The sequence below is a fragment of the Netta rufina genome, assembly GCF_964035555.1.
Source record: "Netta rufina genome assembly, chromosome: 3".
Lineage (NCBI taxonomy): Eukaryota > Metazoa > Chordata > Aves > Anseriformes > Anatidae > Netta > Netta rufina.
The window spans coordinates 13,375,765-13,395,231 of NC_140125.1; the positions used below are offsets into that span (position 1 = coordinate 13,375,765).

At 43.4% G+C, this 19,467-nt stretch overlaps 1 protein-coding gene across 12 annotated transcripts in view; it reads right to left on the minus strand.

Moving 5' to 3' along the window:
* EHBP1 (EH domain binding protein 1) overlaps positions 1-19,467 on the minus strand; it is a 207,850-nt gene that overhangs the window by 156,524 nt on the left and 31,859 nt on the right. For all 12 annotated transcript variants that reach the window (XM_084284614.1, XM_084284613.1, XM_084284611.1 and 9 more), the window contains 2 exons: positions 14,642-14,737; positions 4,956-5,009 (listed from right to left, as the gene is read on the minus strand). In XM_084284614.1, the coding sequence (XP_084140740.1) occupies positions 4,956-5,009; positions 14,642-14,737 (150 nt within the window). The remainder of the gene's footprint in view (positions 1-4,955; positions 5,010-14,641; positions 14,738-19,467) is intronic.

Sequence of the window (19,467 nt, forward strand, 5' to 3'; positions counted from 1 at the left end):
GAATTTCAATTCAGTACGCTGCACTGGCATTCACCTCCCAGCATTTATTTCCAGAACCAGGTGTGAAGTTTTTGACATCTGGCCTCATGCTTTTATTCCAACATAAAGCAGAACTTGCTCTTGTGAAGTTACTGTAGCAACACTGGTGTCACTGAAGGGAGTTAAACACCCAGTCTAAAAGTCTGATTTTACCAAAATTGGGGGCTAATTACTCCACAAATTCAGATGAGCTGGTATTTCTTGAAAAGCCTCATTTAGAAAATAACAGATTTAAAGCTGTATCTGATGGGTGCTCCCGTCTTCCTAATACCTCATTTTATTGTGTTGCTTTTAAAATCAGTCACCTTTAATCCCAGGAACATTTCTACATTCCATCCACTTGCCCTCTTTCCTATTACTTCCACATTATTTATCACCTTTATTTGTGTTGTCATATCTAAAACCAATGGATGGGCATTTTAGGACAGGAAGCAATCTCTCCAAACCTGTGAATGACATAATGTGCTTTAGGGCATTCAAAATTAAAATTAATCATAAGCAATCACGGTACAGAATTTCTGGAGAAAGAAAACAGAACAGAGGACTTGTTCTAATAAAATTAAACTAGATTATGTCAATTTATTTATTTATTTATTTATTTAACTTTTCTTTCATTTTGAGGCATTGCTCACATTTGAGCTGAAGATGGTTCAGAAGCCATGGTGCATTGGGGCTCCTAAAGCTAAAGAAGAGCAGTGGACAAAAAGAAAATTCATCTACCTTCCAGCTTAAGTTTATTATTCTTGATAACTGTTTGCTGTAGGCTACTTGAATGAACTCCAAGCACCTGTTTTCTCACTGCAGCAGTTGGACATTTTCCTGGAGAAACCACTTAAAATACCATTATTGGTCAAGGGAAAAAAAATAACCAGAAGCGTGAATGTGTCTCACAGAATGATACACACCTGAGATCTTACAAGGCACTGTCAAACTTGAAAGGCTGGCATCTAAAATCAGGAAACGTTTGCAGTAAGGCAGGGGTTTTTCTTCATCATTCACTACCTAGATATTCAAAAAGGCACTACCAGCAAACAGTAGCCTAAAACAGGATGTTGGAAAGAGTGGGAAAAGCTCTAGAAAGGATTGGTGTGCAAGTGCGTTCAGTTCCCCAGACCTCAGTAAACAAACAGCCTGGAAATTTGGGGCAGTGCTTTGTCCCACACGTGATAGTTTGCAGGCAGAGCTGGGTGCTGGTCCCTAGAAGCCGTGGGCAGCGCAAGCAGAGAAGGACGCTGAACACTCACCTACACAAGTGGTCTTTAAAGACAATGCTAATGATCTGCTAATGCGATGAAGGGAAACAAAATCCGGTGTGTAACCACTATCACATTATTGTGGGTGATTCGTTAGAAGCAAGAATAATGAAAGGGGGTTTCCAGACGCACAGAAAGCGGAATCTGTTCTCCATATCCGTAATGGGTAAGGCAAGAAATAGCAGCCCAAAACCGCATCAACAGATCCCCAGTGGTGAGGGCAATGAAGCACTGAAATGTGCTGCCTGGAGATGCTGCAGAGATCCCATCTTAAAAAGCTTTTAAGAAACAGCTTAGAGAAGTGTTTGTCTGGAATGATGCTGCAAGACAGATCAGGTAAAAGCTGCCTCCAGCCCAAGCCTAGGCAAGTCTAGGAAAAAAGCTTCAAAAACAAAAACGGTGAGACATTTTTCTCCATTCATCTGCAAAACAGAAAACTGGAAAAGTTGTTTCATAGACCAAATCTTCACCCACTGAAAACTTCCTACGAGCTTTTCAATTCCATTCAAGAGTGTAGAAGGAATCAATCTCCAAGGCTGCCAGCAAGCAGGTAAACGTGAGTCCATCCTCAGTGCATGTGCTTATATCCTCTTCCTATACACTCCTTGCAAAGAGAAGCTTTGGGCAATACAATTTTTCCATGACATTAGCTACCTTTATTTTAGACAAAGTTCTCATACAGAGAGTCAAATAAAACTTCAACATATTAGGACCAACTTAAAGTCAGAGTGGAAACAGCATATGCTCAAATTACCCTTCGGAGTAATGACAGAGAAAATCACTTACTGGATTTTTAAATGAAAGGCAAGTAGCCCCTGCTCACTGAATGCTCACTCATGCCAATCTGTACAAGTTTGAAAGCCTATTACCTCGTCACAGGATGAAGGAGTCTTACTCAGCTATGAATTTCTCGCTCTCCATCTTGCAACAACCAATATGAAGATCCGATATGATTATTCAGAAGAGTAATGAACCCAAGGTAACTTAACTATCTCAGGAAGAAAAGTCAGATAACCAAATAGAGTTTGGCTAAACAAAGATGCAATCTAAGACAAGAAAGCTCACGGTGAATATACAAAGAATGCAGCTGTGAAGGAGAGAAAAACATGGAAGAGACCTAGGGAAGAAGAATATTGACATTTAGATATTAACAAACCATGCTATGAACAAAGTATTTATGGATTAGACGTGCAGTAGATGACAAAGGTTCACTTACTAAAACGCAAATACAGAGCAACCAATGTGTTAAAAAGTTGTAAAAAATATCAGATCATAAATGTATTTGCAAGACTAAAACAACAAAAATTAAAAACCACAAGTACCCTGCTTCATTTTCATTTACAGCACGATTTTCTTGCACAAACCACCACATCTCACTTCTGTTAAAACTTTACCTATAAGTCCAGAGTGATCCTGTTCTGAATTTGACAGTGTCTGCAAACAGAGACCTCAAACTTCAGCCACGTATCTGTTAGCTGACCCTTGTTCAGGCATGCTGAAGAAGCAATACAAAATGAGTTTCGACACTAACTTTTAATAACAACAATAAAAACCTCAAAATAAATATTTTAGCAGAGTTCAAATTGCTTCACAATGGAAGAACATCCCTCAATGTTTAGGCTTCAGCATCATCCTGCGTTCTCAGTGGTGCTAACTAAAAAGGCAGGGAAGCCCTGCAGACTCTGGGGGCAGAGAACATGTTTGGACAAAAGGAAAGGCTCCCAAAGGGCTGTAAGCATACCCTGCCCAAACGTAACCTGTCCTTTTCCAATTCAGTGACAAATATTTTCCTTTAAAACCAGAAAAATGTTACATTGAGGCTGAAATTAGTAAATCAGCAGTTTAGGGAGTGGGGAGATTAACCTCCAGTCCCTCAGTTCCCAAATGTTGAACCAGCAGGTGTTTTGTGCTCTGAAACGTCAGCCAGCCATTGAATCAGATGTCACTTGCTGCAACAGATGAACCTATTTTCATCCACCACTAAGTGGAGCTGTTACTCTTGGAAAAAAGTTTCGCCATCATTCCAAGTATATTTGGAGAGCAGATTTTGTTGGCAGTATCTACAGCTTTCTGTAGGGGGGGCAGGGGGACCAAAAGCAACCAGTTGTATTGTTGCTTAAGATCTCAATTTCAGCAGTAAAGCTATTTAATAAGTTTAGTATTTCTGAGTGCTGTTTAGATTAACTGCTCTAATCCAACAATAAGCATCCAGCAGCAAATATTTGGCAGTTCTCACGGGATGAACTAATGGCATAACTGCGGTTGTAAAGAATAAGCCTGCACATAACAAAAGATTGTTTTGTAACTGATACCTGCTGGAGCCATTTCCATCTGCTTTGTCAGAGGCTGGGTGTTTTGGGGCACAGCAATCCCTGCAAAACCTCCCACCGTGCGAGCGTTACTGCAGCTCAGTGAAGATTTGAGGCACAAAGTGAGAACGACACGCATCAGATGTCTCGCTGCCACCCCCAGACATCATCCAACAACATGTGAAAAAGCCATGTGCTTTTAAGGAACCTGAAGTCTACATGTGCATTATAAACTTCTGAAAAAAAATAAATAAAAAATACTCTGCAACGTCACAGGAAATCCAGCTATACCCAGAGGGGTTGACTGAGACATATACTGACATTGTTTTATCCAGAGCAGCTTGTACAGTGACAATCGGTGATGGAGACTTCCCTGATTAAAATAAACTAAGTGAGATAGAAAAGGAAACTCCAGGAAGCAGTAACTAAACTGTGTTTTGTGTTCCTAAGTCCCATAAACGAAAATAGAAACATGACATTTAAAAGCAAAGTATAAATTGCACTTGGCTGTCAGCCCTTTTAAACGATCGGTCGCTGGCAATCAGAATAAACCTTAGCTTTCAAGGCCCAAATCACTTCTGATATCAAAAGGAAGAAAAAGCAGCTGTTTTTTTAGGCAAAATAACTGTAACCGGCAAACTCCATTGCTTTTGCATACCTCAGTGCTGTGACATTACTGCAACTCAGTACACGAGAGTTTTTTTTTAAAGCTACATAAATAAAAACTAAATTGAGTTACTGAGAAACAGACCAAAATGAAACTACATTCATGAGAGATAAACACACTGTCTTAATGTCACACAGTCCTTTAAAATGTCTTTCAAAAAGAGAAGAGGGAACTCCAGCTAAAGCAGTTTCCCCAGTTTTCAGCCTGGGCAGCCCCAGAGTGGAAGCTGCAGCCCAACGCAGAGGACAGAAACAAAAAAAAAGGAGCTCCATGTAGCATTAAGCCCTGCCACTTGGTGCGCTGCAGAGCGAGATGTACAGATGTCACAGCCCAGCTCAGACTTGTTCGCTCCCCGGGGCTCATAGAAAAATAATGTGTCATAACCCACAAACCCATGAGTCATAACCCAGCTCTAGCTTGTTTGCTCCACTGCTCACAGCAAAATAATGCACAGACGACTGATGCTTACAGGGAGAGAATTTAAGCAGTGCAGTACCCTACCCACTCACCTGTGCTTAACCAGGACATAAGAATGAGTATTTTAATAAGCCTTCATTACTGCGGAACAAGCTTTTACCATGCCTCAGCAGCCCAAATTTTACTCAAGCCCCTTCCAGCATTTGGACGCCTTTTCATTATTAATCACAGTCTCACAGGTATAAAAACCAACGTAACATTCCAGCTTACGTTCTCTATGACAAATGTCCATTCCTTGTCTTCAAACTCTTCAGCGTGGGGATCCTAGAAAAACAAAGCAGAGAACTTCAGTCTAAAAATAATCCAGGGTGCCACAGAGAGAAATTCAGCCAAGATTTTTTATACGCTCATAGAAATATTTTTACCCGCTGAAGATGATGGAGGGAAATATTTCAGCTAGGAGGTAGGCTTCAGCGGATGTCAAGGAGATGACAAACAAGTTGGTGTAAAACTGCCAAAGATTTAATAAAGCCTCCTACGGATAACACACACGAGGTTTCTTCTGATATATGCCCGTAATTCTCTTTGCTTTCATCCCAGGCAAAGAATAAACAAATCTCACTTGAATTCTTACATTCCACCTTCCAGTAAGTCCAACACATCTACATCTCGCACACAACCGTGAAGGAAGGTGCTGCTCCTCCCTGGCATGGGAAAGCACCCACCTACAGCAAGCATCCAAACCATCGTCCCCACCACCTCGTGCCCAAAGCGTGAGCAGAGATCCAGAGCCGTAGCTTCAGCTGAGCACTGCGTTTCACTGCAGATTACTTAGACACCTGTCCTTCCTTCACAATGTTTCTATTACATTACACTCAAGGAACAACAACTGTTTTCACCAACAGGAAGACAAATGATGAGTTTCACAGATTTGGCATTTATTTCCAATTTCACAAGCTCTCAGTGCAGTGGTGTAGTCTACATTGTGTTGTCTGAAATTAAGATCATGTCCGAAACTGTAAGTCATCCCCTTCAGGCCTTTATCAAGGATCTTACCTTAAGAAATAGGTATATATTTTAATGTCATTAATTTATCATCCAGTCGTGCTTCTGAGCAGCTATAACCAAGTAATGTTCTCTTGCAAGGAACATAGCTTTAGCCTTTCTTCCTGACAGGAAGAGTCATTTTGCTATACCTCAATTTTATCCCATTATGTCTGGTTACAGGAAACCCCTCAACTACTTGCTCGCCTCTGCCACCTGCATGCTTTAGATAATTGCACATAAATGTCACTCCCCCATAACTCCTTCATCACACTCGGTGAGATCCCTCAGGACCCCCAGATTTTTCTTGTTTCTGTCTGAAGTCTGTTGATGACACCACACTAATTCTGCCTTGCTGCTGTAAGGTAACACAAAGGATCGAGAGATTTTGCTTCTGCTTTGTGTATCTGCAGTGGTGCCCAGGTCTCAGGTTCGATCATTACAGCCTTATCTGGGTCTTTGCTTTAACTAGCCAGTCACACTCAGTTTTGCCTTCAAGTCTGACATGCAGTTGTTAACAGGGACTGTAACCCAGTACGAGAAATAATTTTCTTCAACTAGCTCTTAAACACACAAAAAATGTAGAAAACAGGAAGTTTACAGCATAAACAACCCCAGAAAAGAACATCATCTCTCTCCAGCACTCAAAAGAGTTGGAAAAGAGTGCTCTTGAACAGGCCTCCTCCTCAATGCCTTGGGCACCAGCATTAGCCATGTATTTAACAGCCACGTCCACAGGTGCCACATGCAAAATGCATTTTTAAACATGCTACTTCAGCAATGGCAGGCAGTTTCCATATAGAAATTAATGTCAAAATCTGACACATGATTTCTTTTGCTGTATGAATCAATCTCTATAGATTTTTAAAAATCAGAGGACTTTGAATACTACAGATGAGTGTAAAAACATATTGCGCCATTAGCCTTACAGACAGAAGGGCAGCTAGATGCAGACAGAAAGATCCCTAGGTATCTCCATGTCCCAATTAACATACTTGTAAATATCAGATTATGTAATCATGCATCCATCACGTTAATCAGCTTTGTGCAGTTCTGCATTATGTAAATAACGAGCACGCTACCTGCTGCTTTGCTGTATCTCGCATCAATTCCAGCGATATCATTTGCTCTAATCCAGCTATTAAATACTTACCATTTTCACAAGTTAACCCGGGGCAACTACCTTTTTGTTTAATTGCTTCCTCTGATACAGCATAAAACGACATAATGAGATTTAATAGGATCATTAATCACTTCAGGTTTAATATGCTACTCCTTAAGATGTGACTAAACTCTTAAAGAGTTCATCTTGCTCAATTTTCTTCAGAACTCCCAAACCAAGCTTGCAGGTTTCCATAAAACTCCTTGCGAACTCAGGGCCTGGTATTTTATCCTACATAATAAACAAAACGCTCATTATTTTGTCCATGCAAGACAATAATCTAGAAAGAAAAATTAAGCCCTTCTGTTGATGGCACTGATGCTGATTCCCACCTCTGAAGGCCACAGAATCAGGTGCTCTGCTGTACACTTTCGATAATCTGACAGAGCAAAATCGTACTGTAGATCAGAGACTTCTCACTGTTTAACAGGCTAGCATGAACTTTACAGAGAAGCCTACACCTCAGAAAAGTTAAATCCAGTCTATTACCCCCAGATTCCCTACCAATTACACAGAACAAAAAAAAAAGAAGAAAAACTTCAAGCATTTCTCTGATGAGCAACCAAGAATTCAGACGGCATGAAGCATGCTAAGACTTGGACACTTTGGGCACATGTAAGGTATTTCAGATTTAAATATATGTTCTTTATTATTAAAGAGCCCCATTTCTTGTTACTCTTCAAATGACTCAGCAACATAAAGCCCCAAATGAGCTCATACAGATCAGCCTCGGCATTTAGTTGCAATAGACAGGTAAGCAGCTTCACTCTTCTTGCTAAAATGCTTTTATGAGAAATCCAGGATGCAGCACACATTGTCCTATTTCTAGCTAATTTGCAACCCGATTATGTGGTCAGCATTAGCAGATACTTCTATAATTAACCCCACAATAGTTTCTATTGCAACCACCATTCCACCCTTTGGGCTAACACTTCCATGTGTGGTCTCTATAAATAATGATGCCTCTATGAATCCGCCTAGTTCTTTGGCTTATTTTGGATTTGCAGAGGGTAAATACCAGTAAGAAGCATAGCAGCACGTATTTCCCGCATCATTGCATGGCTAACCCCTAACTCTGTATTCAGTTCCCACACAAAACTCAAGTGATGAATTCAGCAAACTATCGTTTGCAGGCTGTACAGCTGACTACTTCTTATGAAAAACAACATTGCTGTGCAAAGAATCACCCTAGCAGTAACAACTACTACGGCCTTTCACGTTTTCACCATGTGAAAGTCCTCCCAGGTAACACAGCACACAAAACCTCACCTCACCTGCAAGCAGATGCAGCCCGTCACTGAAAACGTGCAGCTGGAAACACCTGATGACTGGAGTTACAGGCAGACCTCACTCCCCTGCTCCCTCCTGAAAGCAAATGCTGATGAAAATTACCTAAAAAGCTCAAGAAGCAAACAGTGTAATATTCTTCTCCGTCTGAAACTGCCTCAAAACCATCGCTACCTTACTAACACAGAAGGAACACGAGGGGTAAGAGCCCAACAGTTCTCTAACAACCTCTTGCAGAAGCACAGCTACGCTCCATCTAAGATTTATTGCACTTTTACCTTGAATTGAAAACTGTATTTGGGTAAGTGGATTAAAAGACTGGTCATTTCTTCTCATTATTATTATTTTTTTAAATCATCATTCTGAGTATCAGGAAATGGGGCTCCTTTTCTTGTTTTTCTTTCCACACACATTAACCTCTCAGTATGATGCTCTTTTTTGACATCTTAAACTAAGTTTGGAGCCTTCTTCCCCCTCAGCCCTTCTTTTTTCTTTGCTCTGGCAAGCAGAGGATCTAAACGCTCAAAAGTGGTGCTCAGGTGGGAAGCCAAGAGTAGGGAACTGTGCAAAGGAGAGAACATCACCTTATAGCTCTCCTACAGTGAGGTACCCATTAGATATCCTCAGATAACCATGTTCCCCACTCCCTTGTCAAGGTCAGTGGAGCATTTGGGTCCACCAGCTGAAGCCTAGCCATATCCTGCTTACCTGGGAACTCTCAACTGCTTTCCTAGAGATCTGTTGACCCTCAACAAACTCAGTCCCAAAAACCTTCCTCTGCAATCCCACCCATCAGCCTCCTCCTGCACCTCCCTTCTGCCCGTCCACACGCCAACTGCCAGCAAACAGCCAGTCCTTCTGAGCTAGGGCACAAGGAAAGAACCAGGAAAAATGGGATGCAGAAATGTCTCATTTCTGCATCCCATTTTTCCTGGTTTTTACCAGGTCATCACCAGCCCGCTCGTCAAGGGGCTTGGCCAAGAAGGAGATGCTTTCTGTGACGTAGAAGGTGGTTTCAGAAGACTGAGGGAAGTTTACCCATCTCCAGTAAAAGTTTAAAAGTTATCTTCATGGTTATTGCTGCTTCTCTTGTAACAGGAATGAAAGAAAGGTATTGGCAAACAAGGGACTGCTGCTCCTCCTGAGCAGCAGCCGGAGCAGGTGGGGAAAATCTTCAGCCTGTTAGCGTCTGCTGCATTCCTCCTTCCTTCCCCATGCCTCCTCCCTAAGCTTTCCCGGCTTTTGAAGCTTGTCTTTCAATTATATCACTTCATACCAGCCTTAATCTTCGGTCTTTCTTCTGGGGGAATAAAAGGACTTAAGGCCTGTCATGCTGAATCAGATCAAGCGATGACGGGGTTTGATCTCCCTCTGCCAGTGACCTCCAGCAGATGCTCTGGGTACTCCAACATCTGTCTTCAGCGGTTGCACTTGGCCGTTTGAAGCTGCAGAAGCCTCAAAATTTGACCCAATTCTTGTCACTCCCAATGTTGTTTGCAGAGGCCTGATTAGCCTAGAAACGTCACACACAGCTCTGGTCAGCTCCTGTTCAGCTGAGTTTCTGTAAAGCAGCGAGCACCAAGCAGACCTGTCCCTGTGCATTGCTACTCCAAGCTCACACTTGCCTGTACAGCCTCTAGACTAGAAAGACAATAAAGTTGACTTTTTCTTTTAACTCCAGCTTTACAATTAGTGCCCACACTAACCCTGACATTAAATTTAGTAAGCAAATGGAATTTTGCACTTCTCACATCCCTGAGCTTACAGCTTTTATACCTGCTACACAACATCGTGTCTTGTCTACGTAGCTGCTGCTTCTTTTATGGATTAACCTCCCAGGAGTCGGGTGAAACCACTGCTCTCTTTCAGGGCTGAAACAAGTATCTTCTGAACCTGGCTTCACTCTTCACTTCCTGGGAACGGTGTTACTGAAGGCTTTTTTCTCCTGAGACAGACTGGCTATGTTGGAAGGTAGTGCTAGTGAAATAAAGGCATTAGTTTGTAGCAAGGTAAATTACGTGAATTTGAGTGTGATGTATAATAAATCTAACAACTTCATGGAAAAAAGGCCACCAAGGAGAAGAAGCAGCTTTTTCAGGTAGATTTTGATTATGACAAAGGAACTGAGTACCATGTGTCAGCTGAGAAATGACTTGGCCCTGGGTGTTACTACAGGACATCCAGATCTGTAGAAAGCTGGTGGGCTGCCTGTTCATCTCGGAGTAGAAAATACTGGGGTGTTTCACAAACAAAATGTATCACATGCATTATAGCTTGCTTCTGAGAATAACTGATGACATGCATACTAGTCAGCTGCCCTTATTTTTTAACATCTAAAGTTATAAACTTCAGTCCCTCTCTACATATATGTATGTATATATTCAGCCTGAAAGCCAGAGTTACAGAATTCCCCCAAATACATTTGCCCTTCTGCCTCAGTGAACCTACTTGTCCCTCTTCCAGCTGTCCCATGACTGCAAGCCACAGGACACACACCACCCCCTTCAATTGAAAGGTGGCATTCCAGGAACAGCCCAGAAGCTGACAACAGCTCCATCGCTGTGGGATGGGGTTGGCATCCCTGGATTACCTGGCACTGCTAACCTCACCTACTAACCTCTCATGTGATTTATTCAGAGAGAGATATGGGGTGGGAATACCTTTGACCACTACAAGTCTCCTTTCGATATCTATTTTATTCTTATTTTACTCTGCCTTTTAAAGTGTCTTTCTTCCCTGCTTTGAAAGGAAGAGCTGGTGATCTTCCCTGCTGTTGCAATAGTGCACAGGTGACAAGCCACGTGTATTACTGACAGAACGAGTGCTCTCTGTAACCCACTGAAACAAAGTCCACTCTCACTCTCAACGAACAAACACACTAGCTGGGGAAGCTCACTTGGCTTTTAAGCTAGAAAATAATGACCTTGCAATTGAAATCCTCGTGGTGCAATTGACATTCACTCGGCTTTGCTAAAAGCAGCGGTCTCACCTGGCACAGAAAAAAAAAATCTCATTTAAAATCTCTCTGAGGTAGCACAGGTGTGTGTTTGTACATAAGAACACAAGCAAATATATATGGTTTCACATGTGACGGTTAAACCTTGCTTATGTAGGGACTCTGAAAACGAACTTCTGGAGTGCTACCATGGCAACCATGAAAAATGTGAATTCAGCGAGCTTTTCTGGCATTTGGGGATCTTTCTGTGAAAGCACTACAAACCATGGACTTAAAACGCACAATAGGTTTGTTGTTTAATGCTGCCTCTTTCTTCCCATTTTGGTTAGGAAATCCAAGGCATAACCAAACAGTAATGTACAGCACAGCACAGAAAGCTGGGCCATTTTCAGAACAAATGGAATTTTTTATGCAATTAGCACTTGAGTTGGCTGGAGGGGAGCTACAGCTAGCTAGGGGAGGCTGAATCAGTAGATCCATTTGATGCTTTTTCCCTGCATGACTCCAGAGCATTCTAAGGTTTTACCAGCAGCCCAGACTTAAGAGAAAAAGTTTATTTATTTAAAGTGAAAGTTACCAAAATGAAGGTTGTCGTCTCTTCAATACTTGCTCGGCTTGAATTACAGATACACGGTTGGCAACAAGCTAACACCCAAAATAGGGATGTGCAGATAACGCCAAGCATCTTGTCTGCTGACCCATCACAAGCACTTCACTAGCCAGCTCTCAAGTGTCCACAGGTGACTACTGGAGAGGATATTCTTAACGTTCTCATCAGCACTTGAAACCTCGACTTATCTCCTAATCCCACCAGCAACACGTTTCAACAGCCACTTACAAATGCACAGCCACTACTGTGTGAATCATTTCCCCAAACACGTAGCTGTCTATTTTGGAGCCTGCTCTTTCCCGTCCCCGCGCTCCCATTTCACACAGCACCACAGCACTAATTTGTTATCTGTGATTGCTACAAAGCTCTGCCGGGGCAACCTGCTCCCATCAGAGGCTCTGCCAGCCTGGACGTGGAGCCAGCAGCTTGCCTCGGCTTCTCAGGCTGCAGTGAAAGGAGACAGCTACTGCTTGTTAAACACCAAGGCCGTGCTAAGTGCAGTTATTGCTAAGCGATAAACGTTCAGCACTCACTCTTCTTCGCAGGGAAGTGGCTCCTGAAGGGGCTTTTACAGAACTGCAGAGCGAGCCACCTCTTTTCCTGAGCTTTACTGTTCCTTTTAGCCTCCCTCCTTCCAGAGGAAGAAATGATATAAATACCTGGCTTAGAAGTCGGCTCCCAAAACAGCTGCTGCAGACTGCTATTACGTGCTTCCCCTCGCACTCCTCTAGCATGGGCCGGCCGATCCATTGACTCTGCAGAAAATAGCTCTTTCCTTTTGACTCTCTTTGCCCAGAACATACCAGTTGCACAAAGAGCAGCTCTCCAGGTGTGAGGACAGAGCCCACACTAGAGCTGAAGTGCTGCCGTAGCGCTGAGCCAAGCGGCCACAGCGTAAGCCGTGCTGACACCACGCTGCTTGCAGTAATTCCTCGCTCGTGGCCGTTCATCCAGGCAGGCTGTGCTCACGGAGATAAGTGCTTCTGGTGTGTTACCCAGCCTGCTCGAGAGGCTCTGCTCTGTAACACACCTGTGTGTCCTCAGAGAGGGAAAAGGGGGGTTTGGGCACTCCCGGGCACTCCTGCTGGAGGAGCCTGAGGAGTGGTTAGAGCAGGTTTATGTAAGAGCTGTCTGATTATAGAAGTGCCATAGTCCTAAAGTATTGAGATCGAGCAAAATTCATGCTTGTTCCCTTCAGCGCGTACCATTCCCAGCACGCAAAGCCTCTGGGGCTTCTCACACTCCCTCCTCTCCTCCCAGACCAAGCGCTGTGATGGGCAGGACAGAGACGGATTCATTTCTGGGGAGAGCAGGAGAGGAGGCCCAGCGACCAGCTCTGTCTGGAGAGGCACAGCGCAGTTCAGGCTGCAGTAACACCTGATGCTGGCTCCTTCTCTCCCCTTGCTGCCTGCTGCCAGCCCTCACACTACAACGTGCAGCCCTGAAGCACCACGGCTAGGAATAAAAAGGCAGCACAGGGCTGCAGAAGGGTGGGATACGCCTGTATCACAGCCACCGCATCACCCAACTGCACTCAAACGGAACTTCAGCTCTAACTCCTCACAAAACACATTACTACGCAAACTTTCAAAAATTGTGTACATTTCTGCTTCACTTTACACATTAAAAATATTAAGCAATGTCTAAGGCATTACATAACCATATGCGGCTCATACAGACCCGCAGCGTAGTCACATAATGGTCTTAAATGTCTTAATCCAAGCAGAGGCCCTCAAAGCATGCAAAGGCAAACAATTTTTGCTAGTGAACTTTTGAACCTCAGCTGAAGACTATGCGTCTGCTACAAAGAGAGACAAATTTATGATAGCGTCACCAGCAGCCCAGGAAATTTCCTTTCACTGGCCCTGCAAGGACAAAAAAAAACATATAGGAGAGGACCCCCCCCGCCCTTTTAAGCTTAATGAACCAAGTAATAAATTCACATTTGTGAATTTAGTGACTAACTAGAAGCTACCTCTAAGTAGTCCCCAAACCAGACACATAAATACTGCTAATTAGAAAAAATTGTTACTGTTGCCCTAAACTGTAAAGGGTGTGATTATAAATAAGGACAGCCAAAATGTAGCTGGAGACACTAGAGAAAAGAATGAGAAAGAGCTAGCAGAATGAAAATCCCAGAAGAAAAATCCTCAGCCTCCTGGGCAACCTCCTGTGCTGTCACACATCCAAGGCTGCATTTTTTCTTTATGCAGAAAGGACTCTCTCCAACAGTATTTGGGAATTAAATTCTAGCATAACAACCAATTTCTCTCATTGCTTTGCAGCCACAAACTTTTTTTTTTTTTAAATAAACCAAATGCAGCCCCTTAAAAAAATGCTCTGCAAAACCTGAAATTCCCTCTACTGCTCAAATACTCCGAATCCACTCTTAAGACTGAGCTAAGGTAAGGAGCGTGATGTTTGTGTGACATACCAAAGACTGAAATTTGAAGCGGGATCCTGTTCCCCAGTCAAGAGTGCAAGAAATAGGGTCACTGCACTGCAGCTGAACAAGGAAGTCTAGAAACGGTTGTGCTTTGATGACTTTTGGCTTATAGTATTTCAAAAAAAAACCAACCAGACGAAACCCTTTGCCAAGCACTTGCACACGTACTACGTGCATACTCACACACGGACTGAAGTCAGTGCCAACGACTAGCTGTAAGCAGCTCAATGGGATAATTTAATGCGTTAACTAAACTGCAAAAGCAAGCTTTGGCAGGGCACAGACCATCCTTCTCTCCTGGATTTAAGCTGTGGACCTAAGGTTGTGCAGTTAATGACTTAAACTCACAAACACTAGGCCTTTGTGAACATAAGATGATATTTTCAGTACAATTTTTTTTTTTTTTTAAAGTTGCTTATGAAATAGGAAAAGTGATGCTTCAAAAACATACCTTAAAAAGCGTCACAGTAATTTCAACATTTTCAGGAACAGGCCATACGACCACTCCACGGTATGGGTTTTTGATTCCGGGCTGCCAGCTATGAGCCTACAGAAAGAAAGAAAAGGAACAGTTGTCTTAAACCCATTATAGAAGTGCTGACTCGACTACCACGGGACCCAGCACGTGCAGACAGAGCCAACAAGTCACCAGTTCCAAAAAAGCAGCTTTCTTAAACATATGACTCCACACAAAACTGTAAAGGACATCATTAAGAACGATAAGCAAGGAAACCCAAACCACTAGCAAGAGTTTTTCCAGTGAAGTGAAGTTGTTCCTTACAAGGCCCTAAGCTCTGGTCTTTAAGTACACAGCAGGATGCTCCAAGTCTTGCAAAAAATCAAGTCTGCAAGGACAGAGTTTCTGTAACAAGCTGAGCTTTATGCTGCTTTTACCCAGATGAGGGAATGTTTTATTTAAAGAAAATATGACGAGTGCAGCAGACAGCGCAAGGCATGGCCATCTTTAGACTTAGAGCCAAAAGAGACTTTTGAGAAAACACCAAACAAACAGTTCATAACACAGATTAAATGCTGCTACAACATGGAAATCCTGAAGAATTAATATGCTGGGGTACCTACAGCTAGAAGGATCATTTAAAAACACAGCAAAATAGACTGAGAACTTGTTTAGCTTTGAGCATCACTTTGGGTTGATGCCTGATTGATGCTGAAATTTTAACAGCTGGTCCTGAATAATGCCAGGTGCGGGTATTTCTGTGTCAGAGCAAGTATCCTTTTTTTTTCCCCAAGCTTAACTTAATCCCTTCTGTGATGCTGTAAAACACCAGAGGGAAGGCTGCTGATGCACAAGTGACTGCTGAGCTGCAAAAGCGTTATTAAAGGTCTGTTAAAATTTTATTGGGAAAGAATGAACAATCTCACTACTGCTATCTGAAGCCAATTAACCAAACTTTTTTTTTTTTTTTTTAAATACATTAGTGCATCACTGCTCGTTAGCTTTATACTCCTTTCTACACAGACCTTCAGATTACAGCCCCCTGTTTGCTGGTAAAAGGTTAGCAGGGCTTGCCCCTCAGGTTCTCGGGTACCCTAAAGCTTTATCTGGGCAACTTTAACCATGAGCTTGCTACACCAAGGTGGGAAGGAAAGGCTTGAGGCAGCCCTACTCGGGCATCTAGAGGAAGTTCTTTTCCACTGCTGAGTCCTGTGAGCAACAAGTACTCGATGCCGGTTCTCCCATGGCACGTGCCTGCTGCCAGGAGACCTCCTGCTGGCATCACCAGAGCCCGCAGTATCAGCGCACCGTGGTCGAAGAGCTGGGGAGAGACATGAGACTGAACTTTGCCAGCTCTCTGGTGAGTTATCACAAGATTTTCACCACCCCTGATGTTCTGCTTAAAAGCCCAGCTCCTAAAGATGCCGAATTTCAGAATTAGGCAGACATCTTGGTGAGTTTCTGTGCTTTGTGCTTGCAGAATGAATTTAAATAACAGGACCTGGGGCGTCTGAAGAAAGGAGGGAAAAAACAGCAACTTGAGAACCCAATTCCTACAATTTTAATCCCATGAATTTCAACCCAATATCATCATTCTTAGCCAGGCCTGGAGGAGCTTTTGAATAACTGAGCAAATAACACCATTCCTAGCTTTATCCTATGAGTGCATTTTATAAGAAAAAGCTGGTTTACGAGCAGCAGGACGGGGTGCAGTAGTTTTCACCAAACTACTGGGGACTCACAGCACCTCTGAACCCCTCCTTTTCCAATAGCTGTGGCTGACACTGACACACACCAAACCTGTGATGCCCAAGGTCCAGGCATGGACAGCCTGCTCAACTGAGAACCACATTTATAAAAAAGAAACTAGAAAATGAGCACTCGCTGGTGCATGCAAAGCTTTAGTTCAAGATCTTTACCAGCACTCCCACCAGCAGAGCTACAAACAGACGATAAACACACGCACACATATATATATTTATGATTTTTCTGTCACTGTGACAAGCTTGTCACCAAAAGAAACAACCAGGAGACAAGCCCTAGCTAATGAGCCTTTAGAGCAAAGCTGTTCTGTGATCAGCTGAATGTTATTAAACCCTCCTTTGGCTTTGAAAAAGAAATGCTGTGCCACACGAACAGGAAAAGGTAACATCAAGACTATATCTGGGTTGTCAGGGAGGGGAAAGGGAAAAAAAGGGAAAAAGAGGGGAAAAAAACAGAAGTGCTAAAAGCTCAACAATAATTTAAAAATGAACATGGCAAGCGTTATCACAAAGCAATTTCCTCTCATCCCATGTCTGAAGCCAAGGAAGCTGAAGTGGTCAAACAGATATGAGCACCTCAGGCACAGAGCTCCCCTCCTCAGCTCCAAACCCTGAGGGATGAGAGCCACGGCCTGGTCAGAAGAGTTGTGTGCCAGGTGAAAAGCAACTACTCCCTTCCTCTGCCACTGGAAAAGGAGAGGAAAAGTCGTAATGTGAAAGCTGGTTTTAAATAAGGAAACCAGAGCTACAGGAGGGGCTGCTGAAATACCCTATAAATAGGCTCGGACCGTGACTGACATCCTCCAGCCTACTGCGTCGCTCTGGCCCTAAGCGGATGACTGTAGCGGGATAAAGCTGTTTAAAACAGGACCTGAAGGTGATCCTACAGACTGCCACGGACACTTCGGTCTGCCCAGTTTAGAAAGAGAACTGGGGAAAGATCTCAAAAATGACGCTGGTTACAACCCGGATGGCTTGCTTCTCGATCTCCTCGTCCGTGCTGCCATGAACACCACAACTGTCCCGCTCTGCTTCAGCTGGCGAGATAAACTTGACGCCTCTGTGGATTTAGCCTCTGGTTCCAACAGGAAGGGAAAAATGTTTAAAAATAGATTGAATTCAGCAACTTACAGGGCCAGATAAGTAACGCATCCAATGCTCCTCTGAAAGTGGATAATGCACAGACAACACACCAAAGGGCTTAAACACAATACTGGCACTCTTGCATACTCAATCTGCTCTCAAGCAGCCTTCACCAGTCAATAATTTCCAGAACCATTCAAGAAAACGCTCTGGCATAAAAGCTCTCAACGTTTAGTAACACCTAAGCCACTATCAGCAAGGTACAGCCACTCCACCCCTGGTAAGCCTGCACTCTCTGGCTGCGTGGAGCAGCAGAGCCTCAAACACCACTCTCACCCCCTCTGCAGGTTAGACAAACTCAACTTTTGCTCTCCAGTGGTTTCTTCTGGGGAGCACAGAGTGGACTTGAAAGTAAAAGCAGTATTTCCTTGCATTGCTGAAGCAGCTGTACCAGAAAGTATAGAGCTCTGTAAGACTGAAAGGGCTCTAGCTAGTTCAATATATGGATATATGCTGACCAAATAAAGGAAATTGAGAATAGCTCGCGTGAAGTTTGCCTTTAGTATACCACCTTCCCTGAAAATTACCCACTAGGGTCTGACATTGACCACATGAAACCACTTCCCACTCTTAGCAGGCAAACCTGGCCAACAGCACAGGTCCCAGGAAAGATGACAACATCATATTTGTGTCTTGGAGAGCTGTCCATCTCCGTGAGACTTGGTACAAACCTGGTCATGTCATAAATGTTGTTCTGGAGCAGAGTGCTAAATCTGAAAGCTAGTTATTACCAATTCTCCGTAAAATAATAAAGTGTATATCCAGTGTCATCTTATGAGGAGGAAGAAGAAGACAGCAAAAACAACATACCGAAATCCACCAACCCTCTACCAGAACTTGTTAGTCAATTCCTGGAAAAAAACTGATGAGACTGAAGCTAATCCTTCCTTATAGTCACTGCTCGGATGTTGAGATTAGAACCACAAACAGAACAATCTTTTCAATCTAAATGAAAGAGATAAAAGGGAAGTCAGTCCCAATCAAGGACTTTGGTTTCAAACACCAAGTTAATGAATACCACCAGCAGCTGCTCATCACTTCATCAGGAGGGAGATAAGGCAGAGGCAGGCAAGCGGGCTAACGTTGTGGAGATTACTCCCCCAGCTGCCACGTGTAGGGGATTTCATGACCTGGCACATATGCCACTGATGTCACGATCCCCTCTGCTCACTGCTGAGCACAGTTTTCCATCTTTAGGAAATTTATTTCCTGACCTTTCACAGGCAAAATATTAAAGTTACCACAACAGCCTACAGCACGAGACCCCTGTGTGGTCCCTATGGCTGACCACAGTATTTAACCTGCTGCAAATTCTGGAAGAGTTTCTATTTATGAATCAAAAATACGTTCCTATGGTCAAGCCCTCAGTATTGTTGTTTAAAAGCTGAAGTCAGAACCAGACCTACCACTGTTTTTCACTTGGATTCCAGGAGGGGCTTTACCACAGGTCAGTAAGCTGTTACTTTTCCTTCCCTGATAAAGTTTTTGCCAATTTCCTAAGATCAGTATGGGAGACGAAAATAAAAATGAAATACAAGGTAAAAAACGCCTCTGCTACTTGTCCCTGTGGCAGGCTAAGATGTAAGAGCCACGTAGGAGCTGGCTCGAGCAGTGCTTCGGGCAGCTCAGCTTGTGAGGCGGTCCCTCCTCTTCGGCATTATCCAGGCACAACGCTTAAGACAGGAAGAGGAAAGAAAATTCATGGATTACATTACCGAAAGAGGAGGAACTGACCAGCCAGGCCCTTCATCCCATGCCAGCAGAGCACCTTGCTGCCATTTACTCTGTGGGGCACGAGGTCAGCCCCATCCTGCTGCCTGCTGTGAAAGGGACGGACCAGGAAAAGCTGCCGGATCCATTCCCACACCAAAGGAAACCTCAACAGGCAGCCTGCGAGCGATCTGGTCTCGTTTT